Source organism: Nyctereutes procyonoides, unplaced genomic scaffold, assembly GCF_905146905.1.
Source record: "Nyctereutes procyonoides isolate TBG_1078 unplaced genomic scaffold, NYPRO_anot_genome, whole genome shotgun sequence".
Lineage (NCBI taxonomy): Eukaryota > Metazoa > Chordata > Mammalia > Carnivora > Canidae > Nyctereutes > Nyctereutes procyonoides.
Window position 1 is genome coordinate 25,697,784 of NW_026575136.1, and position 27,578 is coordinate 25,725,361.

General features: G+C 46.0%; 1 protein-coding gene across 3 annotated transcripts in view; it reads left to right on the forward strand.

Annotated features, from left to right (window-relative positions):
- The window catches only part of LOC129495392 (tumor necrosis factor receptor superfamily member 11A-like), a 52,217-nt gene extending 25,624 nt beyond the window's left edge, over positions 1–26,593 (forward strand). The window contains exons 4-10 of one of the 3 annotated variants that reach the window (XM_055302844.1): positions 1,473–1,616; positions 4,844–4,932; positions 6,479–6,573; positions 8,093–8,206; positions 12,296–12,348; positions 13,647–14,418; positions 26,130–26,593. In XM_055302844.1, the coding sequence (XP_055158819.1) occupies positions 1,473–1,616; positions 4,844–4,932; positions 6,479–6,573; positions 8,093–8,206; positions 12,296–12,348; positions 13,647–14,418; positions 26,130–26,488 (1,626 nt within the window). In that variant the 3' untranslated portion in view covers positions 26,489–26,593. Of the gene's footprint in view, positions 1–1,472; positions 1,617–4,838; positions 4,933–6,478; positions 6,574–8,092; positions 8,207–12,295; positions 12,349–13,646; positions 14,419–26,129 lie in introns of all 3 variants that reach the window. The other 2 variants (XM_055302841.1, XM_055302842.1) reach the window with 2 other exon arrangements.
- The last annotated feature ends 985 nt before the right edge of the window (positions 26,594–27,578 follow it).

Below are 27,578 nucleotides of genomic sequence, written 5' to 3' on the forward strand. Positions count from 1 at the left end.
ATGGGTTGCCCTAAATGTTTGGGGAGATTCACTTCCAACTGTGTCATCAGGCTCAGCCTCTGTAATGCATTCACTTTTCTAACTACCTGTGACCCCTGTTTGCACTACTCTGAATACTCCTGTGGTCCCACAGGATCCCAAGATGAATCCCCAGGCTCCAGAACCCTATTTTTCTCAGGTTTGATCTAGCATTCGTGTTAAGAATATTTCTCATGTTTGAGTTTACTAAAAACCAAGAAACTGTGAAGACTATTTTTGGATTTGCCAAAATAGTCAAGGATCATAAGGTCCCCAGTTCTTAATCCTCCTCCTGAGGAGAAAACTGACTTAAAAAAAAAACAAACTATAAGACTCTTAATTAATTATTGAGAAGAGGAGTGGAGGAGGGAAATCCCTGGTAGGGTTGTTTCCCAAAGCTACTGTCCTGAATGAGGGCATTTGCTGGCGCTGAGTCGGTGGGGGGGGGGGGGGTGGGGGGGGTGGTGCAGGATGTGGAGGGTGAGCAGCCAGGTGGGGGTAGGGTGGGGTGGGGGGGTGCAGCTGGGGTGGATGGGGGTGGTGGTGATGCGCCGGGCGCGGGGTGGAGGGTGAGCAGCCTGGCTGGGGCGGGGGAGGGGGGGCAGTGTGGGACCTGGAGGGTGAGCAGCCTGGGCTGGGAGGTGCATAACGTGGAGGGTGGGCAGCTGGGGCGGGGCCAGACCTGTAGGGTGAGTAACCAGGGTGGGGGGCGGGTGTGGGAGGTGGAGGGTGAGCACCTGGGGTTGGGGGGGTGCGGGAGGTGGAGGGTGAGCAGCGGGGGCAGGGGGGGTGCGGGAGGTGGAGGGTGAGCACCTGGGGCGGGTGGTGGGTGCGGGACGTGGAGGGTGAGCACCGGGGCGGAGGGGGGGGTTTGCGGGAGGTGGCGGGTGAGCAGCTGGGGGAGGTGCGGGAGGTGGAGGGTGAGCAGGCGGGGCAGGGGTGAGTAGGTGCAGGAGGTGGAGGGTGAGGAGGCGGGGCGGGGGGTGGGTGTGTGGGAGGTGGAGGGTGAGCACAGGGGCATGGGGGGTGGGGGGAGGTTGCAGGAGGTGGAGGGTGAGCAGGCAGGGCGGGGAGTGGGTGCGGGCGGTGGAGGGTGAGCACGGGGGGGGGCGGGGGTGCGGGCGGTGGAGGGTGAGCACGGGGGGGGGGCCCGGGGGGTGCGGGCGGTGGAGGGTGAGGGCGGTGGAGGGTGAGCACGGGGGGGGGGCGGGGGTGCGGGCGGTGGAGGGTGAGCACCGGGTGGGGGCCGGGGGTGCGGGCGGTGGAGGGTGAGCACGGGGGGTGGGGGCGGGGGTGCGGGCGGTGGAGGGGGAGCACGGGGGGGGGGGACGGGGGTGCGGGCGGTGGAGGGTGAGCACGGGGGGGCCGGGGGTGCGGGCGGTGGAGGGTGAGCCCGGGGGTGGCCGGGGGGTGCGGGCGGTGGAGGGTGAGCCGCCGCTGTCTGTCTCCCGCAGGCAAGGCCCTGGTGGCGGTGGAGCCCGGCAACCGGACGGCCCCGCGCCGCTGCGCCTGCACCGCGGGCTACCACTGGAGCGCCGACTGCGACTGCTGCCGCCGCAACGCCGAGTGCGCGCCCGGCTTCGGCGCCCTGCACCCGGGTACGGCTCCGGCTCCGGCTCCGGCTCCGGGTCGCGCCCGCGGCTCTCGCGGGCCGAGCGGGCTCTGGGAGGCGCCCGGCCCCACGCCCGGGGAGCAGGGCGTGCAGCTTGAGGGGCGCCAGCGGGGCCCGGCTGCGAGCTCTTCCCGGGGAATGTGGGCGCGGCCCACGCGCTGCCCTGAAGGCTCCTCCGTCTGGGGAACCTTGGGGTCCCCATCCCCACCCCCTTAGGCAGGCCCGGGTAATGCAGGGGGCCTCAGACTTTTTTTTTTTTTTTAAGGCTGGCTCACCCCCTTGGAAGAATTTTGAAGAACCATGCGCCCCTGGCGGACTTTTAGGTTGGCAGCTAATGTTTTTTATTGCCAAGTTAAAAGAGTTGCTAAGGAATTCGTTTCCAAGGAATTATAACAGCAGTAACACTTTTAAAAATGGAATTCAGTGGCACCTAAACAGCAAAGCAATTTGATAAACACCATCATCCTTTTAAAAATGCACTCATGATCCTTCACTGTTGGAAGATTTATACAGTTCTTGTCCTTCCTTTGATTTGTATCCATTTCACCTGCCCCATAGAATTTTATCCTAATGCGTTTTTATGCTTGGAGGGCTTTGACTAATCACCTCTCCATGCACTTTCACATCAAAAATATGTACCGATTTGAGATCGTAATTTTAAAAAATTTCCTGTGACTCAAGGTTCAAAGAGTTAAAAACACTCCTGGGCTAAGTTGTTATTACAGTTATTACACGATTGTCAAAAAGTAATATATTTTGCTATAATATAATTGTAAAAGCTTTAGGTACTTAATAATGGGGGAGTTTCTTTTCTGACTCATGTATTCGTGGTCGAATATTATCTGTTGCTAAAATATAACAGATTTCAACATTAATTCTGCTTCCACTAAGTGCTGAGAAACTTGTGTACATAAATAACTAAAGGGTAAGGAAGGCTTCTGGCAGAGGAGTGTCAGTTCTTTCAACACTTTCTGAGTCCCTTGTGCAGGCCACATAGTGATGGGGATCAAAAGCTGTTTTTAATGATCTCTCTGTTAAGAACTCAGTTGTGTTCTCAGTTTTGTTAAAAGTAAAGAAATAGGTATCTTTTTGTCAAAAAAAGTATTTCTTAGAGTCATTTACTTTTCTGACTTATATTAAGTATCCCCCAGCAGTTTTTTCAAGATGTAACAAACTGATAACTCATACCTGTTAGTCTTTCACTTAGAGGCATCCCCTGTTTTAACCCAGGAGACTTGGACAGGCTTAGGAGAATTAAGATAGTCTGTTTTTCAATTCATACAGAAGAAGATGTCCATCAGAGTCTCCCTGGTGCAGTCAGCCCTTATTACCAAATGTATCAACTAAACCAGATGAGATTTCTCTTGGAAAAAGTTCAACTTAATTTTTTTTTTTTTTTTTTTTTTTTTTTTTAGAGAAAGAGAGAGAGCAGGGGAGGAACAGAGGGAAAAGGAGAGAGAGAATCTGAAGCAGAAGCAGGTTCCACACCCCATGGTGGAGCCTAGCTCAGGGCTCAATCTCATGGCCTTGAGATCATGACTTGAGCCAAAATCAAGAGTCGGATGGATGCTTACCCGACAGCCACCCAGGCGCCCCTTGATTTTTTTAATTATTAAAATAAATCTCCCTATGACAGCCAACTCCCTTATAAATCCAATTCTAAGACAAGGCCCCGAGCCTTTCAGTATGGAAGTGCTCTGAACACTTGAGTTTTCTGATGCCAGTATTTCGACTTGTGGTAGCTTTTGGCAAAGCAGGATTTGGAGTGGGTAAGCAGCGTGCCTTCTTTTATGAAGTGGGGAAAGTGTGATTGTGTGAGGGGAAAAGAGAAAGGAGAACATGCAAGATGCCCCTGGCAGGTCAGTGTTTCAAAGAGTAGATGTGGGAGTCAAGTACATGGATTTAATGCCCTTAAAGCTTCGTTTTTAAGGGTTACTCTTTTAAGAGTGTGTTAATATTTTAAAAGCTGTTTGGATTAATGTGACAACTAGATGTTAACTGGGCTTTTGTTAATATTGTTACAAAGTGAGTCAGATTACTAGATTGAGGAGGGGGGTACCGTGCTTATTGAGGCAGTTGCGGAAATCAAGAATGTACTTCCCATTTGACTTTGGGCAAAGAAAATCTAATTCCTTATTTTAGTGTTTTATTTTTGAAAATAAATCACAGAAGTGCTACTAATTTCAAGAGTAAATTGTGGTTTTGGCACTAGTCAATTGCCCGATTGTGTACCACACGGAAGCCAAGCCAATGTTCGTTCTTCTTTATTGGAATTACCAAAGGGTCCTCCTGTGTCCATTGCAGGGAGGCTACTAGACGTAGGAAGTTGGAGACAGGTCCAATTTTGATAACGTAGCTGATGAGGAATGTGAGAGCTGAAGAAAGCTTCCTAACCAGGACCAATTCCTGCTTTCACTGCTGTGGCTTAAGGCAGGGGTTCAAAAGCCATCCCACCACTTGTGTTTCTGTAGATAGAATTTTATTAGAAACACAGCCACATCTGTTTGCTTACATATTATCTATGATGCTTTCATACTACAAGTAATTACATCAGAGTTCAGAGGGGCCTGCAAAGCCCAAGATATTTACCCTATGGCCCTTTATAGAAAACATTTGCTGCTAACCCTTGGTTTAAAAGAGAGAGGCCTGTAGGGTTTTTTTGGGGGGTGGGGGTGGGGGAGGAAGGTTGTTTTTGTTTGAGAAAAGTTTGTGGCAGTCACTCTTGTGTTTGGACTGGTAAGCTGTATCTGGTCAGAAGGAATCAGGATAGGAAATTTTCCTTAAACACAGGAAAAGGGCTGTCATTCTCTGTAGACAAAGACTATATAAACCCAAAAAAGGCTGAAAGGAGAGAGCAGACAAGTGCCTGTTGAAACTAGGGAGATAGCAGGCTCCCCGGCTGGGAAACAGTATCCGTGACCAGGACAGTGACTCAGAACAGCCCAGAATCGGTACCTAAGTTGGATGCTGACGTTAGTGGCTTAATGAGGAGCCTGTTGCCTTGGTCTGTGACCTCCTGCTGGGACCGGAGATCCCCTGAATCCACAAGGCCCTAGGGCAATCGGCATCAGGCCATGAGGGTGGTTTGGGGAGGCCAGAGGCTTAGCGGGCGGCTCCTGATCTCTGGTGCTCTGAACATCGTCCTGGCCGATCTCTAAGTGTCCCCGTTTGCTCTGGTTGTTCTCTTGTCCGTTTGTTTTTTCGACAGTGCAGCTCAACAAGGACACGGTATGCAAGCCCTGCCTTCTAGGCTACTTCTCCGATGCCTTTTCTTCCACTGAGAAATGCAAACCCTGGACCAAGTAAGTGACTTGGTAAAAAAAAAAAAAAAAAAAAAAGTAAGAGTTTGTTGATTTTAAACTCAGCCCGGGCCATCTCGTCTAGGTTGAAAACAGACTGATTGAGTTTGGCGAGGCTTCTTCTCAAACCCATTTTCTGTCCATGCAGCGTGGGGAAAAGAAATCAGCACGACTGATCTTCAGCTTTGATGTGTGACAGGCACTCTGCTTTTCAGATTCAGTTGGACCGAATCTTTGACTTACAGTGACAGCTTCTTTTTTCCTTCTTCCAACCTTAGTTATTTGAAAATGATTTACAATGTTTATTATCGTTCACTCACCACTCCCATGCTTCCAGCTTCCCCACACCGCTGGCTCGTCCCGAGATGCATGTGTGTGTGTGTGTGTGTGTGTGTGTGTGTGTGTGTGTGTAGATGCCTCCTGTTTATATAAATGTTTGCATACTCTAAACACCTTGGGTTTTATAACATAATGAGTGCTAAAGGAAGCTCATTCCATACGTGTTCACTTAGGTCTTTGTGGTCTTTTGTAGCTTGGTATTTCATCGTAGAGATGTACCATAGTTTTATTTAATAAATTCCCTATTGGTAGTCATTTAGGTAGTTTCCAGTCTGCTGCACTAATAAATAACTCTGCACTGAATCATTTCATATATATCCTGGGTTTCATACTTAATGTCAATATACGTGTGTGTAGTAGAATTATATGTGTATATATACAATGTGTTTTTATATAGTAGAATTATATGTATATGTATATACATGCATAGTGTGTATGTATATAGTATGTATAGTAGAATTATATGTATATATAGTGTGTAGAATTATATATATAATATACATTATTATTAATATTGATATATATATATAATGGAATTTTTGGGTCCTTCCATTACATGCCTATGTTAAATACTAGTATATTCCCAATATATTTTTTGAAGATTTATTTATTTATTTATTTATTTAAGAGAGAGAGAGTAGGGGAGGGGCAAGGGAGAAGGAAGGAGAATCTTTAAGCAGACTCCCTGCTGAGTACGGAGCTTGATGCAGGACTCGATCTCATGACCCTGAGCTCAAGACATGAGCTGATATCGAGAGTTGGACACTTAACCAAGCAGCCACCCGGGTGCTCCTCAATATATTAAGTCTCATTAGATATTTATTTTCTGATCCACTTATCCAAGTTTTACATTGAAAAGATTTTTTTGTGTGTGTTTTCAATGTCAAAAGAGCATTCATCAAAAATTTATCACTCAGCCAAGGTAATTAAAGCATTTGGAATCTTCTTTACTGAAGGCACCAATGTACTCTCTTTTGGACCATAGTGTCAGAGTGGTTCTTAGAGAATACTGGTAGTGGTTATTTTTGCTTATTTATTTGTCCAGGCTTCCGACATGTGGACAGACACTGGGGATTCAGATGTGCAGGAGGACCTCTCAGTTCTCCTGAAGGAACTAGAAATCTAGTGAAGTAGAGCCTTTTGTAGTGTGTGTTTTGTTTTTAAATAAGAATATAAAAGCAAAAGCGCTTAACTACCTTTACCTCCACAGCTGTAGCATTCTTGGAGAGAAGGAAGTACGTCATGGGACTGATAAATCAGATGTGGTTTGTAGTTCTTCTCTGCCATCTACAAAGCCACCAAAAGGTATGTGTAAACAGAACAGGTTGGTTGTAGATGTGCTCAGTCTAGTCAGCAACTCTAGATTTCTCCCGAATTACATGTCGTGTCTCAAGGGTTTTATTTCTCCCTCTTCATCCTATCATATCCATGGTCACCTTTCACTTTTATCAGTATTTTAACTCCAGGTATGTTGTTTATTTGAAAATGCCCTACTCTGAAATGGATAACAATAAAGTATTCATACATACAAAAGAAAGAACAGAAACTGAGCTACAAATTTCATGAATTAAAATGCCCAAATATGGCAGGGTTGTGGAAGGTCACAGTAGGGGTATCTGCGGGAGATCTTGGTCACCAACCAGAGTTAGAATATAGCCATCGTTATATATGGCATATTTTGTAGATCAAGTAATCTTCAGTAGAGTTTTGAAGCCTGACAAAGTTGACAGTTAATGGTAGATGCTGGTTACCCGGGGCATGAGATGGTGCAGAGTAGGTCCAAAGATGGAAACGCCAAGCGCAGCAGGAAGAACCCAGGCCACAGGTTAATGGGGTTAATGAACTGAGAAAATCAGGGGGTAAGATTTTATATTTTGGGAAACAGGAGGATATCTAAGCATTCTCGATATGGAGTTAACACAGAGTAGCATTCAAAAAAGACCATTTTAAAGATAACATTGAAAATAACTGAGGGAATAAAAAGTTACTTTAAACAAGAGAGGGGAGGAGAGGCAAGACTCCCAGAAACCAGGGCTGGTAAACCAAGAGTTCATAATATAAAGGATCTAGCAGGGAAGTGATCAAGGGGAAATGCAAGACATGGTCGAGTCCACGTTGTGCTGTAGATGAAATACTGAAACACTTTGCAGGATGGCTGTAGTGCTGTTCTCATGACCAGCAGAGCCCTGGTGCCATGCTGTTCTTTGGAAAGAGATATGGGAAGGGGCTTCCTTTGGCCTCAGAGGCTATCCAGCTGCAGAGATTGACGTGTTCTGTAGGTGGGCAAAGATGGAACTGGCTGGTGTGGTCAAGGTAATTAGAGTTGTGCTAAAGTAGCCACTTTTATTTATTTATTCATTAAAGATTTAATCTAATTATTTGAGAGAGAGAGCATGAGCAGAGGGAGGGGCAAAGGGAGAGGGAGAAGCAGATGCCACACTGAGCAGGGAGCCCATCGTGGGGCTTGATCCCAGGACCCCAAGATCATGACCTGAGCTGAAGTCAGATGCTTAACCGACTTAGGTTAAGACATTTAGGCACCCGAAGTACCAACTTTTAAAGATGGACGTGAGCTGGCCTCCCGCAGAGTGATGCCAGGAGTGGGATTAGCTGCAGTGTTGGTGTCACTCTTTCAGAGGGGGGTGCACTCTCTGCACACCTGTGGTCAGAGTCAGGGACCATCCTTCTTCTCCAATGCCAGACCAACATCTTTGATTCTGGGCTTTGATTCAAAGGGTTTTGTTTTTAAATAAAAGTGAAAATAATCCGAGAATTAAATTATCTTTAACACCTTCTCCTCCTTTCTCCTTTTCTTCCAATACAGAACCCCAGATTTACTTGCCCAGTTTAATTATCCTGCTTCTCTTCATATCCGTGGCATTAGTTGCTGCTGTCATCTTTGGTGTTTATTATAGGAAAAAAGGGAAAGCACTAACAGGTACTGTGTCTACGCTGGTTTTTGAAAATTAATCTTAAAGAAAGGAGATGCATTTCTAGGTATACGCTTTGGAAGACACACATATTGCCTGTGACAGCTTCTGGTGATCCGCCCACAGTAAGTGCCTTGACTCGGTTGCAGTTACTTACACTAAGGAGAAATACCCTCTATACCTCATTTTTTCTATTGTCCTCTGGCCAAAAAAATAAACAAAAACCCATGGTGCCTGTTGATGTGTAAGCCACCAAAATCTGCCAGGTTCAGGAAACTGATGACCTGAAAGTTGTATGTTCATGTCAGTTGCCTTTATCCAAGAATTACCAACATTTTTTATGTACCCACTTAACATAAAGACAAATGTTCAGGTAAATGGCAGATGGAAAGTGTTGACTGGGATCTTACCTTGAGATATGAATATAAAATTGTGAAAATCAGCTACCTCATATTCAGTAAAATGTAGGTGCTCATTCTTAGAATGAATAGTCTGGTGTTAACCTTGTTTCTTGGGAACAATTTCTTCACAAACAATTGTCCCATAGTGCCTTTTAACATCACTGCATATTTGACATTTACAAAGTTAAAATAGTGTCATTTCTTGTTAAAGGGTTTTATTTATTTATTTGACAGAGAGAGAAGAGAATGAGCACACAAGCAGGGGGTAGTGGCAAAGGGAGAGTGAGAAGCAGGCTCCCCATGGAGCAGGGAGCTCGACTCGGGGCTTGATCCTGGGACCCTGAGATCATGACCTGAGCCAAGGGCAGATGCTTAACCGACTGAGCCAGCCAGGTGCCCAAGAATGTCATTTTTCAGAAAGGATTCTTCAAGAGATTTCTTCATGTTTTTGTGGTTAGATCTCCTTCTCTAGGAGCACTGTTGTCTCACTATCCTTTTTTCCTTTTTGGTTGCTCAGGTATTTATCACATCCACCTCTGCTTTGCTGTGACTTGATCAGTTCTCCTGTGTCACATGCACAGACTTCCTGAAACCTTACCTATCTTGCTCTTTCCATTAATGTCATGTTACTTAATGTAACGCTCAGCCATAGAAAGTTTTTAAAGAAGGAAGATAGTGTTTGAAGATGCCTGTGTTCAGCAGAGAACAGTGTTAGATGACTTTTTTAAAAAACATTATTATTATTATTATTCAGAGAGAGAGAGAGAGACAGAGACAGAGACAGAAGCAGGTTCCATGCAGGAAGCCCAACGTGGGACTCCATCCTGGGCCTCCAGGATTACACCCCGGGCTGCAGGCGGCGCTAAACCGCTGTGCCACTGGGGCTGCCCAGATGCCTTTTTTTAGTCTACTCATTATTGAATTTTTTTTTTTTAGATTTTATTTATTTATTCATGAGAGAGAAAGAGGGGCAAAGAGACAGAGACACAGGCAGAGGGAGAAGCAGGCTCCATGCAGGTAGCCCAATGCGGGACTCAATCCCAGGTCTCCAGGATCAGGCCCCTGGGCTGAAGGCTGCGCTAAACCGCTGAGCCACCCGGGCTGCCCCTGAATTTTTTTTTTTAAGATTTTATTTATTTATTGATGAGAGACAGAAAGAAAAAGAGGCAGAGACACAGGCAGAGGGAGAAGCAGGCTCCTTGCAGGGAGCCTGATGTGGGACTTGATCCCAGGACTTCAGGATCATGCCCTGAGCCAAAGGCAGATGCTCAACCCCTGAGCCACCCAGGTGCCCCTTGAATATTTTTATTTAATGCTGCTCCACTTCCCTAGCAACCTGGTAGCTAGGCATTTGAATACACTGCATGTTCAGTCAATGAGGGTCACTCATGGAGCCGTGTTTATGTGAGAAAAACAGATTTCTGATTTTTTTTTTTTTTGGTCTCTGCAATAATCTCTTCCTGCCATATTTTATCAATGAGGACAATGGACCTACTACTTACTAAATCAGAATGTAGGCCTGTTAAGCCTCTCTTCATCCATTCATACTGCACAGGTTTCTTAACACCCCCCCCCCAGGGGTTGGGACAGGCCTGGCCCTTGGGGCTCCTTACTGCACAGCACAGTGCAGGCCCTTTGTTGGGGAAGCTGTAGAATGAGGCTGAGTGCTGAGAGAGAACTTACAGAGCTCCAGGTGAGCAGAGGACAGGGGTTGTCTGGCCTTGGGGCCAGCAGGGGCCTCCCGGAGGAGAGAAGGAGCTGCCAGGTGGAGTTAGCTAAGGTTCCTGCAGCTGGAGCAAAGTGAGAGCCAGCGTGAGACAAAACGGAGAGGGAAGCATGGCCAGATGATGCAGCCCTGCAGGCTTGCTGAAGGAGTTTGTTCCTTGTCCTTACCAAAGAGAAGTAAAACTAGCCATCTGGTTGTAGGATAGAAGACAGATTTGGGGGTGCAGTAGAGTGGATGCAGACACACCAGTTAGGAGGGCTTTTACATCCAAAAGAGAGATGATCTTAGTAATTATGAATATCTCCTCATGTACAAGTAACATTTTTAAATTTTTTTTTATTTTTAAAGATTTGTATTTATTCATGAGAAACAGAGAGAGAGAGGCAGAGACACAGGCAGAGGGAGAAGCAGGCTCCATGCAGGGAGCCTGATGCAGGACTCGATCCCCAGACCTGGGATCACAGCCTGAGCCAAAGGCAGATGCTCAACAGCTGAGCCACCCAGGTGTCCCACAAGTAGCATTTTTTAGCCATTTGTGATTATCTAGTACTGGTCCCTACAAGGGAAGAGCTACAAGCTTCCTTTTATTTGGGGGTAACTTTATGTAGTTTCAAAACTATAGAGAGGAAGCAAGAATAATAATGAAGATGATAGCAATAACTGACATATAATGCGTATTTATTCTATGCTAGCTCTGCTTATGCGTTTTACATGTACTCACAAAATCACAACGGCACCATGAGGCAGGCGCTGTTATTTCTCCCGTGTCGTGATGACGAAACCGAGACTCAGAGAAGTGAAATGAACCACTTGGCAAGGTCGTGTGATAGGGATCATTAGCTGTTATCATGACCTGATTATCTTCTCCTGGAGAATGGACAGCCTCCGCTTCAGTGTTTCTAGTGAATTCAGCATCAAATAGTGGAGGTGGGGTAAAAATTTATCTTTGTAGAACTTAAATTCATCTATTTTTTTCAGTGCGTAGATTTTTTTTAAGATTTTATTTATTTGAGAGAGAGAAAGAGAGATAGAGAGAAAGGGGGGGGAGGGAAAGCATAGAGGGAGAATGACAGGGAGAAGCAGACTCCCCACTAAGCAGGGAACCTGATGTAAGGCTCCATCCCAGGACCCCAGGATCATGACCTGAGCTGAAGGCAGAGGCTTGACTGACTGAGCTACCCAGGTGCCCTAGATTTGACTTTTTAAAAGTTTTGTCACTTTTGTTTTTGCTTTTTTTTTTTAATTAAAAAAAAAGATTTTATTTATTTGAGAGACAGTTTGAGTGGGGAGGAAGGGAAAAAGGAGGGGGAAAAGCAGGCTCCTCCTGAACAGGGAGCCTGAGGAGGGGCTCATCTCTGGAACCCTGAGATCATGACTTGATCACAACCGAGTGAGCCATCCAGGTGTCCCTCAGCATTTCTGTTTTTAAAAGTTAGTGGAGATGCATTTTTATTTATGCCACAGAACATACTCATTCTCCTGAGAAGCAACAGGATATAGTAGAAAAGCATGTGCGGCCCACTGGGACTCAGTGGGGTCGGACAGCCTCCTGGCATGTGGTTTTTCTTTATCGTGCATCCGTGTGAGCTAATTGACTGCAAAAGCAATGCCCTAGGCCCGTGTCTTCATGCTTCCCATGCAGTGCCTAGCCCTGTCCTTCATGGCCACAGAAAAAGTGGCAAAGGGAATGAGAATGCCTCCCGTCCTAACAGCAGCTCTTGAGTGTGCCCAGAGGAATTCATTCAGTGGAACATTAGCGGATGATACTTTACATCAGGAAGTTCTGTTTGGGGGCAGAGGTGTCTTCGAATGGGTTGATTTTCTTTTAAATGTTTTCAGTCTCAGGAGCTCTCACCCAAAGACTCGCAGAGGCCTGTGTTTAAAGAAACACTGAGCTGACATAGTGATCGATGATGATACTGAATTAGAGGAAATAAAATGAAGTTCTTCTCCTTACTCTGTTTTTCTAGCTAATTTGTGGCACTGGGTCAATGAGGCTTGCGGCCGCCTAAGTGTAAATAAGGTAAGTTTAAAAGTCTTAAGTGCCTCCTTCACATCCTTTTACTCCTTCGGCTGCTATGGCTATGAATAATCAAATACTGAGCCCCACTGTGAATGGGATGGTTCCTTGAGGGATGGAACCCTGAATCCCAGGACTGATCTCCACAGAAAAACCCCAAAGCCCAAGTGGGTGCCCCTCCTAAATGCTCTTTTCTTTGCATTTCCTTCCACTCATCATCTCTGTGTACATACATTATTTATGTTGTTCTAGCGCCAATCTTGATTGCCTAGGATAGCTTCCAAGGAGGAAGGAGCTGCCATTTCCCTCTACTCTGTAGCTATTTTGGTAACTTTTAATTTCGATCTAATCAAAATTATAGAAAAGCAGTGAGAATAGTACAAAAAACTCGCCACACGCCCTAAACTCAGCCCCACCAACTGCTTACACTTTATCACATTGTATTATCACCTGCTCTCTGTGTGTATCTGTGTGTTTTTATTCTCCAACCATTTTAGAGTGAATGTGACAGACGTCACGCTCCTATACCCTTAAATACTTTGGTGTGAATTTCTCAAGAACAAGCATATTCTCTTATATGACCATAGTACATTTATCAAAATTGAGAAATTTAGTAGTGGATTAAGTAGACTTAGTAGTTATCTGATCTGCATCAGTCTTAAAAATTTCCTTGATTATCCCATTATGTCCCCTAGGGCTGTTGTCTTAGGTATAAAGAATAAACATTTTAAACGGAGTTCCTCCTGATTCTTCCAATTCCAGTCCCCACACCCCACAGGATTCCTTTGTTTTTTTTCCTTACCTGGATTTGAATCTTCTCTTCTTCAACAGGATAAAACCTGGTTCCTGTTATTCTCAGTATATTTACTCATTTGCTCACTGCCAGTAGACACAGAAATTAGTTTCAGAATTACCAAACCATACTACAGAAAAAAAAAAAAAAAACCCAAAGCTACAAACTGGAGTTCCTTATTCGTTTGTAGTTTTTTTTTTAATTTATATTGAATGTATATGGACAAAATACTGTGTTCTAAAGTTATTGGAGTTAGCTCTTCGCCTTGCTTCAGTGTGAACATGCTATTCGTTTGAAATGCAGTTTGATTCATTTGTTTCCATATTCCATTTTGGGTTCTCCCCTACTCTATAATCTTAAATAACACAAACAAAGTGCCATAATGAGTGTTCCATCTGTACTTGTTATGGTGGAAATAATTATTCTAAACCATTTTCAGCCATGGTTCGCAGAAACATGTTCTAATATCTCTGGGTATTAATACTTCTGCCTTCTGAATTTAAATCAGCAGGAGTCCTCAGGCAACAATTTTAGCAGCACTCACATGGAAGCCTCTAGTCAGCGTGAAATTTGTGATGGTGTCTTACTGCTGACTCTGGAAGAGAAGATGTTTTCTGAAGATATGTGCTGCCCAGACAGTGGTGGTGGCTGTGGGGGCGCGTGTGCAGGCAGCAGCCCCAGTACAGGGGGAGAAGATGCCAGGATGCTCACCTTGGTCAGCCAGGTGGAGGGGGACTCCTGCAGGCAGATTCCCACGGAGGACGAATACGTGGACAGGCCCTCCCAGACCCCAGACTCTTCCCTGTTCCTCACTCAGCCTGGAAGCAAATCCACACCCCCTTTCCCCGAGCCCCTGGAGGTGGGGGAGAATGACAGGTTGAGCCAGTGCTTCACTGGGACAGAGAGCCTGGGAGATTCTGAAAGTGGCAACTTCGTGGAGCCGCCGTGCAGGACTGATTGGATCCCCATAGCCTCCGAAAAGTACTTGCAAAAAGAAGTGGAGGGTGGCCACTGCCCCCACTGGGCAGCCAGCTGCAGCTCCAGCTCGGCGGATGGCTGTGCAAACTGCGGAAAGCCTCCCGGGGGGGGCCGGGAACCCCTCCTGGCTTCCCCGAAAAGTGGACCTCTGCCCCAGTGCGCCTACGGCATGGGCCTTCCGCCTGAGGGTGCAGCAGATGGGGCTGGCCAGCCCTTGGACGGGGCTGATGTCAGGCTTCCCGGCTCCATGAGGGGAGGTCCTGGGTCTGCAAGTGCCTCTGGGGACCAGCCACCTGCATCTGGTAAGTGATTTTCCTTGTCTCTCACCTCCAAGCCAAAAGGCCTGTTCTTTGTGCAGTGTTGGAAAGCAAGTGTCACAGACCATTTTGGGAAGAAGGATGCTAACGTGGGGAAGATTCCACTTGAATCTTTTCTCCTGCTAGGCCTCTTTGCAGGGTGGGTTTTTTTTTTTTAAAGATTTTATTTATTTATTCATGAGAGACACACAGAGAGAGGCAGAGACATAGGCAGAGGAAGAAGCAGGCTCCGTGCAGGAAGGCCGATGTGGGACTCGATCCCAGAACCCTGGGATCACGCTCTGAGCCAACGGCAGATGCTCAACCGCTGAGCCACCCAGGCGTCCCTGCAGGGTGGGTTTTGATGCAATCGACATGTTGAGTTTGCAGGTCTTGCCCACTGCCATGAGGTTTTATCCTCCAGCCCTGGGCTGTCTCTTCACTTCCACATGCCCCAGGCCCACCATGGACCCCCTGCAGGCAATGTCAACAGCCACCTCAGGGCTGGCTGAAGTTGAGGCATACCCTCAGAATTCTTGGCTTTGTTTGTTTTTGTTTTTCAAGCAACCTATGCCTAAGAACCTATGCCTTAGCTTCCCCTGAGGAAGCTCTGTTTTAATCTTTAATTAATTAATTTTTATTCAAAGTAGCTTGTTGGTTCTATGCTAAATTAATGATGCAGTAAAATCATCCTTTAATGCTTTATATGAGAAGCCCCTTTTACAACCACTGCAGATAATATATTTACAGAACCAGGAGGATCATTTTACAATTTAAAATCATTATAGAGATTTATCGCTGCACCACTGCTTGAGCATGAATAGCCCACCAATTATAATATTATAACTTTTTTTCCCCCACAGGGGTAAAGCACCATCTGTTTTATTATGTAGTTACAAGGAACTCTGCCGCTGATGGTGAGGGCTCTGGGTACTGTTTACCACATGGGTGGGTCAGGGATCTCTTTGAGAATCTTCTGACAGCTATAGGTACTCTCTCCAGAAATATGAATATATGGATATGCACTATTTAAGGGGCTTCACAGAATCCTTCCACCCTCAAAAGAAAAAAGAAAAAAGCCCATTGATGGACCTCCTTTATCCTGGGATGCATTTTCTTTTTCTTTCCTGCCTCTCTATTTAGACAGCGAGTAGTGCTAGCAGCTGGTCTTCGAATTATTTTATAACCCTGGGGTAGCTAGATCCTGCCCTAAACACAGAGACTCTCCTGCCTCATGTTGATGATGGCTCCTGGCTTATTTGGTAGAACAATGCACTTTAATCTGTCTTCCAAGCTTTGTGGTTTTGCTGCAACTACACAAATTCACTGATGTGTAAATTCTCTAACATTAGTTCTCAGTCAAATTGAAAGGAGGAGATACATTTGGGAGATATTTTTCAAAGAACTGATTTGTTTTTCCTTCAGAAGACCTCAACGTTAAGATTTAAGGAATTTCCATAACTAAAAGTTTGGCTCTGCTGTTCCTTTGTATGATTCTATTTCTTTTTTAGTGGTTAATTTTCTTCCTGTTGGTCATAGAGACATACAGAACACTAGCTTTTCAGGCTGTGGGGAGTGGGGAGGCCAAAGCTGAGCATGACAGTGGCCACATCCTGGTGCCACTGCCAGGGGCAGAACAGTGTTTCAATTAGTGATGCGAGAAAGGTGATGTTTGCCACTGTGTGAAAATCATCAGCAGCTGTTGGAAGAAAAGAATTGGCCAAATTTAAAGAGATGATGATGATGATGATGATTTTGCTCAGTGTCATGAAACCAAAAGCTAGGTCTGTGCTCTACTATGAAGAGTTAAAACAGTGCCCTCGTCTGTTTCTCATCATCATTTATTTCTCCAGCACTAAACAGCTAGGCATGGAGGAAAGGGGGGAAAAAAGTGTGTCATCAACTAAATGGTGTTAATTTGCGGAAAGTTTACACTGCTTTCTCTCTGTTCGTCTGGTGCTTAGCCATGCAAAACATCCGTGGAGAGTCTGCCTACGGATGCCAGCACGAGGGCCAAATTCATTCTCGCCTGAGGAGAAGCAGCAGCCAGATTGATTTTTGAGGCTGTGCTGTTCTCTCCATAATTACTTCTATGTGAACAGGCCTTCTGGTTCCTGGTCAAAATAGCACTTTCTCATTATTGCCTTTTTTTTTTTTTAAAGATTGTCATTATTTATGTTCTATAAAATGTGTGAAAGAGGATGGAGCTTGGGTGAAAGATCAGAGGGAGTCTAATCCTATTTCATCTTCTGAAAGCCACCGTGCTCTCTGGACTTGAAGGAGGTGGGCTTTTTTTAATTGGGTTTTAGATTTTTATTTGTGGGTATTTGAAAAAAAACACAGACACACAATCAAATCAAGTGGTTTCTGGGAAAATGACATGATTGGGCACTTCCTCAGTAGGGAGGAGTATCTGCTTTGCACTGAGCAGCCCTTTGATGCTTCTTCAAACGGTTCTACAAGTGTAACTTTAAAAAATAATACCCAATGATAAAGCTGTTTTAGCAATGTTATAACTCTTAAAAAACAGGGGGAATTATTAACAAAGACCAATAAGGGGAAAACATATATTTGGTTATATCTCATATAACCATTTCTTAATTTGCATCTTAAATTACTATCCTGATGACATAATGGTGGTTACCTTGGTTACAAATCCTTTCATCTAGAGTTTGGAGAATTCTCACTGTGTCTAGAAAATTAGTTCACGCGAAAGAATCACTTCTTGCAACTAATGTGTGTCTGTAGTGGCCGATGACTTGGCTTTTGGCTCTTGAAATCACTTTCTTGGTTTGGCCACTTCTGAGCTGGAAACAGTTGTTTATTTACAGGGTCCGCAGTGGTTATTAATGAACACCAGCTACACATTGGTTTTTCTATCATATCTTTTTGAGGCTCAACTGAGCCACAGAGACTTGGGAAAACCAACAAAACAAGTAGGGATTGAGGTCAGGGAATGGAAACTGAGGAAAGCAATAACTTGAGACAGCAAGGCCTTCAGCAGCGGGGCGTCCCTCCCCCTCAATCCCCCCTGCCCCCCACTTAAGTTTTGATCAAAGCCAGCCTTTTTTTACTACAAACATCCCTCACTTTCCTCCTCTGCTCTGTTATGTGCTTCTGCTAGTGTGAGCCACCCTGTCCCCACTCTGTCCCCTTCCACAGAGCGCCCACTCCTCCGGTCCTTGAAGGCTCTTGCTCTGCTCCAGTGTTCCTTGGGAACCAGGGAGGGCAGTGTGCTGGCTGCACGCTTTTACCAACAGGCAGCCTCCAGGTAGCCACACCGTTGAGTGGGAATTTCCATGACCTTCGCCACACCTGATCTTTCCAGGCTCTCCCAAGGTGCCTTAGTCACGGCGTGTGAAGCTCATTCACTCAGCCAGTCATGAGTAACTCAAGGAACAGGAGGCCATATCTCCCTGTTTGTTCCCTAAACTCACTCTCAGCCTCCCACGTCTTCCGTCTGCTGTGGGGAGCTGGAGGCCAAGCAGGGGATGGGGGGACTGGCCTTAGCTGTCCTGGACAGACCTCAGTGGCCTGGGTAGAGGCGGCAAAGGTGAGCTGGTTCATCCAAATGGCAGTGATACACCAACGCCCATTCCTGGGAGCCTGGAGCGCTGGAGGTTGAAGGGCATCCACCTGACCCCATTTCTCCCCATCCTCAGTCTCCCTCTCATGAAATGACTATCTTTGACCACCCATCCTGGAAGGACAGATAAAGGTTTGCCTACCTTAATTTTCTTCCCCCCTCCCTCCCATCCCCCCAAGCAATGAACGATGTTCTAGTTCTTTCTTCTCTTTCCTGTTGGAATGCCATCCACTAGCTTGTGTTTGTCTCACTTTTAGTCAGGTGCTATAAGGGCAAGTATTAGCTCATTGACCCTGTAAGTTAAAAAATGACATTTTATTATTTGGTTGTGTAGCAATATTCATTGGTACTGAGAGTCAATGCATTCTTTCAAAATACATGAAAAATTTGTTTACTGTACAATTCAGTCCTGCTTGCTTTCTCTCTGTTCTAATGGGGCTCCTTTTGGAAGAGTTTCATTTGTAAGTCATTCTAAGTAACTTTCAAGCATGATTCAGAATGGAACTATTAAATACTGCTTCCCTTCCTCTATCATCATATACTCAGTTTCTTCCAAATGCCTAAAACAGAGCTTGCATTTCCATAAAAAGGAAAATCACATGAGAAGCATATGGGTTAAATATAAAATAAGTTTTTAAAAAATTCCAAAAGAACTCAGTGTAGCCTGGGTAGTTTGAGTGTATTTGTGTATATTTTTAGTTTTGTTCCTTGGGAGAAAATCTACATGACAATTGGGTGGTATTATTTGGCAGAGTTCTTGTGATTTAATATTCATATGTTATGCATTTTAAACAACATAATAAGTTTTTGGGAAGAAGAGTGTGTATTACCTTGCTTAAAGATGTCAGTTCTCTTAGAGATTGAGGTCTTAAAATGATGCTTGTTTCCTCTGCCCAAGAAAGAGAGATTCCATGGAACCACCATGTCAAGCATAGACTTAGCAAAGTGTAGACATCTTTCTGATTATGAAGGGACACTTCATTTGTCCATTGTTTCTGTTGACTTCAATGCTATTTTTAACCGTCTCAAGTTACCTGAAAAATTTGCTACTTATGTCACATTAAATATTAATGTTACCCCAAAAACACATTTCAAATGTTACAAATTCTTCAAAATTTCTAATTTAATAAAATTCCTCATGCATTCTGGCTCTCAAATCCCACTTTTTGGTAGCTTCAAATACAATTCCCAGTCACCTTGTGTTGAAAGATGAGGAGACCATTTTGACATCCTGATTATCTGATTGTGAAGTCTGTAGCTTAAACCACTGCACTGCTGCTATCAAATTGGTGATTGATCACCAATCAAATTATTGATTTCATTTGTTTACTGTATGTTGGAGACTCTCCAGTGAACCATAGAATAAGGGGTCTGGGATAGTTGACTTCTCTAACTGAGCGAGGGGGCAGTGGCCAGGCCAGGTCCAGAAAGTTCTATGGGCAGCGACAGTAGGGTTGGTGCAGCAGGTGATGGCTACCTTGGCCTGTGAGTCCCCTCCTTTCTGCGAGTTGTCTCCAAAATATGCTATTTTCACTATCCCTGATTCTTTTGTGAGGAAAGCTCTTTCCTTCAGATACTTCCAACTCCATCTATTTTCTCAAGAGAAAATAAAGTTAAAGTCAATGCCAGGAGGAGCCCAGTAGGGGAAGGCTATCAGAAAGACAGCCAAGGAAAGTAAGGAAGAAGGGAGTGATAGACTCTTGCTTTGCTTGTATTCCTGGAGGCCAAATGGACTATAAAAGTCTGAGGCCTTTGTAAGGCATCTTGGATGAGCCTCATGTACACCATCCTTCCCTTTTCATATTTCCCCTTACCAGCTACCAACGAGGTCTGGGTCCCCCCTAACAGCAGAACAACCCAGGGCTTCCTTGGCACTCAGTGGAAAGACTTACCCCTTTGGGGAAGGCACCAACTATAGAAGCCATGGCAACCATGCTGAAAGGGAGGCCTCCTCAGCACCCACATAATCATGCAGCTTGCTGACATGGGGACCCATTGACTTGCCCTCTTTGGCAGGCTTGCATAACCCTATAAAACCTTTCTGTCCTAAAAAGTAAAAAGCAAATTTTAAGGAATTCTTTGCTATGGAGAAGGACCATTCAGGACTGAGGTATATTATAGGATAAGAATATTACCAGCTCATTCTTAACCTTGATCTACTCCATTGCTATGGGCAAGTCATAGCTTGAGAAACAAGACCACAAGGGGTTTAGTGCAGAGCTGCATAGATGAGTGTTCAAACCAGTGACAGACATAATGATGAATTATTTTGGCAAACAAGAGTCGATTAGACTTTTGAAGGAAAGTGCCCTCTCAGTCTTCAAGATGTGTTGAGATCCTCCAACAAGACACGGATGGAAAAATAACATTACTGCCCGGCACATTCCACCCATCTCTTTCCCTCCACGCACACCAATACTACCTCCTGGGAGTAGTAATGCCTTTAGTGCACTGTGACTCATTCTCTGCGATTTCCTGAACATTTTCAAATCCATCATCTCATTTGACCCTTACGCCATCCTGTGGGTGTTCATTCATTCATTTATTCTTTCATGTAACAGGTATTGTGTGCTGCTCTGTGAGGCTACACACTGCCAGGCTAGCAGGGCTTGAAACTTGATTTTCACTTGACAAACAAGCAGACTGAAATCTGGAAAGGTGTTAGGTGGCTTGTCCCAAATCCCACAGCTAGGGAGGGCCAAGCAGGACCAGACCAGAGCTTCCAGACCCCTGCTCGCTCCTCTGTTCCTCCCCACTTCTTATCCTCCTGTACTCATCCCTTTAGTTGAGGTTTTAGTGGCTGCTGGAGTACAGGAGGATAAGAAGTGGGGAGGGACAGAGGAGCGAGCAGGGGTCTGGAAGCTCTGGTTGAGCACCTTCTGCTCTTTGAAGACCACACCACCAGGATGACATTGACATCATTCGATGACTGGCAGGTGAATCTGCATTAGGACAAGTCATGAAAAAAGAAGGCTGTTTGACAGTTTCCATCCTTGTGGCAGTGTCAGGAGAAGGGGAAGAAAGAAGCAAGACTGGAATGGTCAGACGCAAAGTAGCTTCGAGCTGGTGTTTGCAATGCAGCCAGCCCGGCATGAAGGAAGCACTCAATAAACTCTGGATTTGGGGGTGGTGTTTCTATTAGAATTGTTACTACAATGGGTGCTCTTTTTTTAAAAAAAAAAGATTTTATTTATTCATTCATGAGAAACACACAGAGAGAGGCAGAGACACAGGCAGAGGGAGAAGCAGGCTCCATGCAGGGGGCTGGACGTGGGACTTGATCCTGGGTCTCCAGGATCACGCCCTGGGTTGAAGACGGTGCTAAACCGCTGAGCCACCTGGGCTGCCCCAATGGGTGCTCTCTTAACCTGTGCACTCCTTTTTTTTTTTTTAACCTGTGTACTCCTAACCATAGATTAGTATACATTCTTTTCTCCCTCTGTAGAGTAAGCTGATGGAAGCCCTTAGTACAGTGATTACTCACAACTAATGGGTCCCTCTAGAATACCCAGGCCCTTCTACTCCCACTTGGTGAATGGCTGCACTTACTAAATCTGTGGGTGCTGCGAATGTGAGCTGGTCCTATTAAAACTGGTAAGCTGGTAAAAAGAAGTATGCTTGATAAGCATGAGAACTGTTTCTATGAACACCGTTCAGTGTTTTGGGACTATTTAAAGAATGAGTTGCTCAGCTCTTTTTGCTGTTGAAGCTGAGGTGGGTGAGACAAGTATGAACGTTCAGGGAAGACAACTCTAGAAGGATTCTGCACTTAGACTGCTTGGTAGGTGGCTTGGTTCTCATGCCACTTAAAAGACACCAGAACTCGAGACTGGAGGCAAAGCATTAAAGGTATCATTGATTTCTCAAAGGGATAAGCCTCAGTGCTACATCAGAAAGTTAGTGTAGAACGTTTCACAGCAAATGACAGGTGGCTTAAACATCAGGGAAACGTATCATAGGGTCTGTGTTTTGGTGGCACTAGTAGAGAGCCTCTGCAACTCAGTGTCTTGCCAAACACTGAGTTCTTTATCAGTGCAGAAAATCAGATTCACAAACACTTCTGCAATATTGAAAGTATCCAACTTATAAGAGGTTGCCTCCAAAAAGAGTGACACTATATTAAAGCATCAGTGTGGGGCAAGAACCCAGAGCAATACTCCTAAGAGCTGCCTGCCACTCAGGACCTGCTACATCATTTCCAGAGCTCAGTGAAAAATGAAAACGTGCAAAAATTAATCAGAAATCCAAGATGATGACAGCAGAACATTAAATCAAGCCTGGCCTTCTGAGGGCAGGGCACCGTTAACTGCACAGGCCACGTGCCCATGAAGCTCTGCTGCCATGTCCGTCATTGGCAGATCAGTAGAGCTTTTTAAGGAAGTTCAGTCTGTACTAGTTTACTACCCTCATAAAAGGTCAGCATAGACGAAATGGGCTTGGACTTGGTCGAAGGTGGTTTTTGTCATTAATTGTGCCTTGAGTAAAAAAAAAAAAGCACATGTAAAGAATAATATTGTGTTAGAATCTTACACTCTAGATAACTTTTCTTTACATCCTTATTGTCAGGAATTTATTTTTTTTAAAGATTTTTATTTATTTATTAAGATTTTTATTTATTCATGAGAGAGAGAGAGAGAGAGGTAGAGAAACAGGCACAGGGAGCCTGATGTGGGACTTGATCCCAGCTCTCCAGGATCATGCCCTGGGCTGAAGGCGGCACTAAATCGCTGAGCCACCCGGGCTGCCCTTGTGAGGAATTTAAAGGCTTTGTTCTGGTCAATCTCCCCATTCTGTTGCCACCTCCCTGCAAAGAATAATATTCTTGATCCAGCCTATGAGTGAAAGGACTCTGAAATGTTTAAATATAGGCAAAAGGATTTGAGTTCCATTTTATTTATTTTTTTTAAATTGTTTTAATTTTTTTTTTTAAATTTATGATAGTCACAGAGAGAGAGAGAGAGAGAGGCAGAGACACAGGCAGAGGGAGAAGCAGGCTCCATGCACCGGGAGCCCGACGTGGGACTCGATCCCGGGTCTCCAGGATCGTGCCCTGGGCCAAAGGCAGGCGCCAAACCGCTGCGCCACCCAGGGATCCCCTTGAGTTCCATTTTAGAAAAGAGAAAAAGAGAATACAGATCCTATAGAATATATCAAAGATATTGTTTGCTATGAAGTAGTTGACATGGGATGAAATACTAAACAAGATCTTGATGTGCAAGATAATAAAAGGGGGGGGGGCGCTATTACTTGAGCCCAGACAAATTGAAGATTCTGACCAGGAAGAAGGGAAACCACAATGGATTCATGATGATGATTTGTTGGGAAATGAAATTTAAAATGAAGGAGAAATAGTATGTATCATGACCTATGTAGATAAATCTCTACATATCTTCTATGAAGAGGATGAAGAAGATGGGAGATAAATTCAAAGGCATAAGTCAATCACCCAGTGGCTCTGTGTAGCTCTACATTCTACTGAAAAACAACAAAACCAGCAATCAGTGATGTTGTAATCAAGACTAGAAGAACTATACTGAGAAAATCATAATTTAAAAAAATATTTTATGTATTTATTCATGAGAGACTCACAGAGAGAGGCAGAGACATAGAGAGAGAAGCAGGCTCCCTGCAGGGAGCCGGGTGTGGGACTCAATCCCGGGACTCCAGGATCACGCCCTGAGCCAGACAGACGCTCAACTGCTGAGCCACCTAGGCTTCCCAAGGAAATCATACTTTTAAACAGCTTTTGAATTGCTGCTTTTTTTTTTAAAGATTTTATTTATTTATTCATGAGAGACATGGAGAGAGAGAGGCAGAGACACAGGCAGAGGGAGAAGCAGGCTCCAAGCAGGGAGCCCAATGTAGGATCCCAGGACCCTGGGATCATGCCCCAGGCCAAGGCAGGTGCTAAGCCGCTGAGCCACCTAGTGTCCCTGAATTGCTGTTTTTATTAAACAAACATGGTATATTTAAATTAGACTAGTGTTGATGGTTTACTCATACTGTTGTTAATTGACATCTGTTAACTAGCTAGTGATCTCTCCACCGGGAGGACTTCTGTGTCCTCGCTCATCCTGCAGCTGCCACAGGAGAAGCGCTATCAGCTCTGGGTCAGTATTTGCTGAGCTACTTGGAGAAGTCATTTGCAAGTCCATATCTTAAACGTCTTTTTAAACCTAAGATATATAACTTAACATTCACACTGGTTATTTTTAGTACAGGGCCATATGTGTTGGCTGATGGTAGTGGTTTTTTTTTTTTTCACATTAACCTCATGATCTTAATTTCCACTTTCTATGGCTTTAGTGTGGAATGAGAAACTGTAGGCATTTTCAAAGCAAATTGAGTGCAAGATCCTTCTGCACTTTTCATGTGTTTTCTTTCTTTTTTCCAACAATTTTCTTGCCCATACCAGTTGCACAGTACCAGTTCAGCAATTTGTTGATATTGTCTTTTGAGTTGAGTCACTCACTTTTATTGGGGTCCTTGCAAAGCAGTCACTTGAGTTTTTACAGTAACCTTTCCCCCTTTTTAATCACACTTACATTTCACCACTTTACAAAATAGTTAATTAGATATCCTAAAGAGTGCAACTGGTAAAAACAGAACTGAGAACCAACTTGTAACTGGTGAGAGCAGAAAGACATAGACATACAAGAAAGTAGATCCCTAGCGTAGAGTACATGGTACGTTAGGAACATCTCTTGTATATTTCAGAGGAAATGAAGGACGTGGAGCCATCCGGCTAACTGGTGAACGGAAACACTGGCTGGCCTCTTCCATGTTGTTTGGGGGTCATTAGGCAAATAAATCCCACCACCCCCTATCTTGAAATACAACCGATACAACTGCCTAGGAGAGAAATAGCATGAGTCATAAGTCTTTTCAATTTGTCGCTCACATTTGATAGCTCTGTTTTCATTTGAAATCCTTACAGTTTCATGGGTCACTGGACGTCCATCTCAGCTTTTCTGAAGATACCTTGTGGGTGGAGGGAAGGCTCCCAAAGGGATTTACTGTAGGCTTTTGGTATTTTAGTCAGACCATCCAAAACATCCCTTCCAAATTTGGGGAAAATCTCTTATTGTGTAGTGGTGATAGTTAATTTGTATAAATTTTACAAAGCTGGGTCCAAGTAGATGAGAAAAAAAAATGAAGTTAACAGTGAGGAGTCATTTTGATATTCACCTCTTCTCCTCAGAATGAAAGATTCTGTTTTGATACTGAGTGGTGGGACATTTCTGCCTGCTTGGTGTATGGCACTTATTTTCACCTAGGACATTTCTAGACTATCATCAGCCTTTAAAATAGAAGAGTAGTAAGAGTAGAAGTTTCCTAACATTTGTTGAACTTTCTATTGGTTTCCAAATGGCCCATCAATTAGAGACCAATCAGGTCTAGTGACTCACAAAGAAGTGATGGTTGGAACCCCCTAGGAACAAAACGGCCGCCAAGGGTTCAGAAGGAAAGAGTGATTTGGGGAATTTCTTTTTTTTTTTTTCTTTTTCCATTTTAGTCTTACGAATCCCTTTTGTTCCAGGAGTTAAGAAGAAAGTGTTAAAGAAATGATTTAACCTCTGCTAAATAACTGAGCCTGGGCGGTCCCATGGTCCTCCAGGGCTGACTGTTAGGGACCCCCGTGGAAGGCACAACGATGTGACAATGTGGTCAGAGAGGAGGCTGGGCTGGTGGGCTCCGGGGTCCCATCAGGCTGTGACCTTCCCTCCAGCCCGGGTTCCCTTACTGATGCATTCGACCACAGCCAGGCCTGTGGCTCTCCCGCACGCACACCCTTCTGCAGGTGACACCTGCACCTGTCCTCAGCCTGCCGCCCCGTGTGCTCTCCTGCCAGAGTCGCGTGTGGCAAAGGACGAGGCTGGAGCACGGTCGCGGTCTTGCTTCTCCTCGGTCGCCTCCTCTCCCTCCCTCCTTCCTCTGTCACTCGGGCTGGTGCGTTGACACCGAAGGAGCCGCTGGGAGTGTCCGACGCACTTAGAGACGGTGTCGGGGAGAGGAGGGGAGGGGAGGGGAGGGCCCAGCCTGTTTCCTGGGGAAACTTCCCGCTCACGAGGCCAAGCCCCCGCCCAGAACCGACGACTCACCCTCTGCGTGTTCTCTCTTCCCCTTGTAGGAAATGTGACTGGAAACAGTAACTCCACGTTTATTTCCAGCGGGCAGGTGATGAACTTCAAGGGCGACATCATCGTGGTCTACGTCAGCCAGAACTCCCAGGAGGGCGCGGCGGGGCCGGGCGGCGGCGCGGGGGAGCCGGTGGGCCGCCCGGTGCAGGAGGAGAGCCCGCCGCGCTGCGACTCGTTCGCCGGCCTCGGGCCGCGCTTCCCGGACCCGTGCGCCGGCCTGGACGCGCGCCCCGGCGGGGGCCTGCAGCAGCAGCAGCAGCGCGGCGCCCCCGGGCCCGCCCAGGCCTCGCGGCCGGTGCAGGAGCAGGGCCAGGAGCAGGGCCAGGCCCAGGCCGGCGCGCCGCGCTGAGCGCCCGGGACCCGCAGCGGCTCTCGGCTCTCGGCGGCCGCCACCCGGGGACCGCGCCCCCACCGCGCCTGCGCCGGGAGGTGGGGGCATGGGGGAGCCCTCGCACCTGCGCCGGGGCAGGGCCGGGGACAGCCAGGTGTGGGGGGGGATAGGACAGCCCTCGCACCTGCACCTGGGCGGGCCTGAGACAGCCAGGAGTTGGGGGGGGATAGGAGAGCCCTCGCACCTGCACCTGGGCGGGGCCGGGGACGGCGGGCACCTGCGCCTGGGCAGGGCCTGGGACAACCAGGAGTTGGGGGGGGATAGGAGAGCCCTCGCACCTGCACCTGGGCGGGGCCGGGGATGGCGTGCACCTGCGCCTGGGGAGGGCCTGGGACAGCCAGGAGTTGGGGGGGGGATAGGAGAGCCCTCGCACCTGCACCTGGGCGGGGCCGGGGCGGCCGGGAGTTGGGGGGGTGGGGGAGCCCTCGCACCTGCGCTGGGGCGGGGGCCCGGATCTGCGCCCTATCGGCCCTCCCAACCGGTACATCCACGTCAGATGACCTGACATTCTGCGCCCACCTTGCTCTTTGTAGAATCGGGCACTTTTTAAAAGCCTGCATTTGTTACGACCATTCACGAACACCCACAGTCACGTATCAGCTGAGGACACAGGTACACGTCACTCCACTTTTTACCTCCTTTTAGGGTTTTACTCCGTCCCCTCCCATTCACCATCGTTTCATCAGTAGTTTGTCTATGGCATCTGTTTTAATGATTGTTCTGTTCTCTTTGGGTCGGTTCTTTTATTTGTATTTCATTTCCATTACACTTTTGTTAATATTCTCCCCCCTTTTGTTTTTACTATGTAAGGATTCTCTTGAAAATTCCCCTAAGGATGCTGGCCTTCTTTACGGAATTTCTTTGGCACCCCTTCTTGCAAGCAGGTTGCCTGCGTTTTGGTGATGGTTATTTTGGGGGGCAGGGAAGTCTGTACTAAGCACTTTTGGTGAAAAGGCCAGGCCTGTGAAGCCTGGAGGGAGGCTCAGGGAGCAAGTGGAGGGATTTTTTTTTTTGAAAAAAATTTCTATGTTCTCCTTTTTGGTTGCAG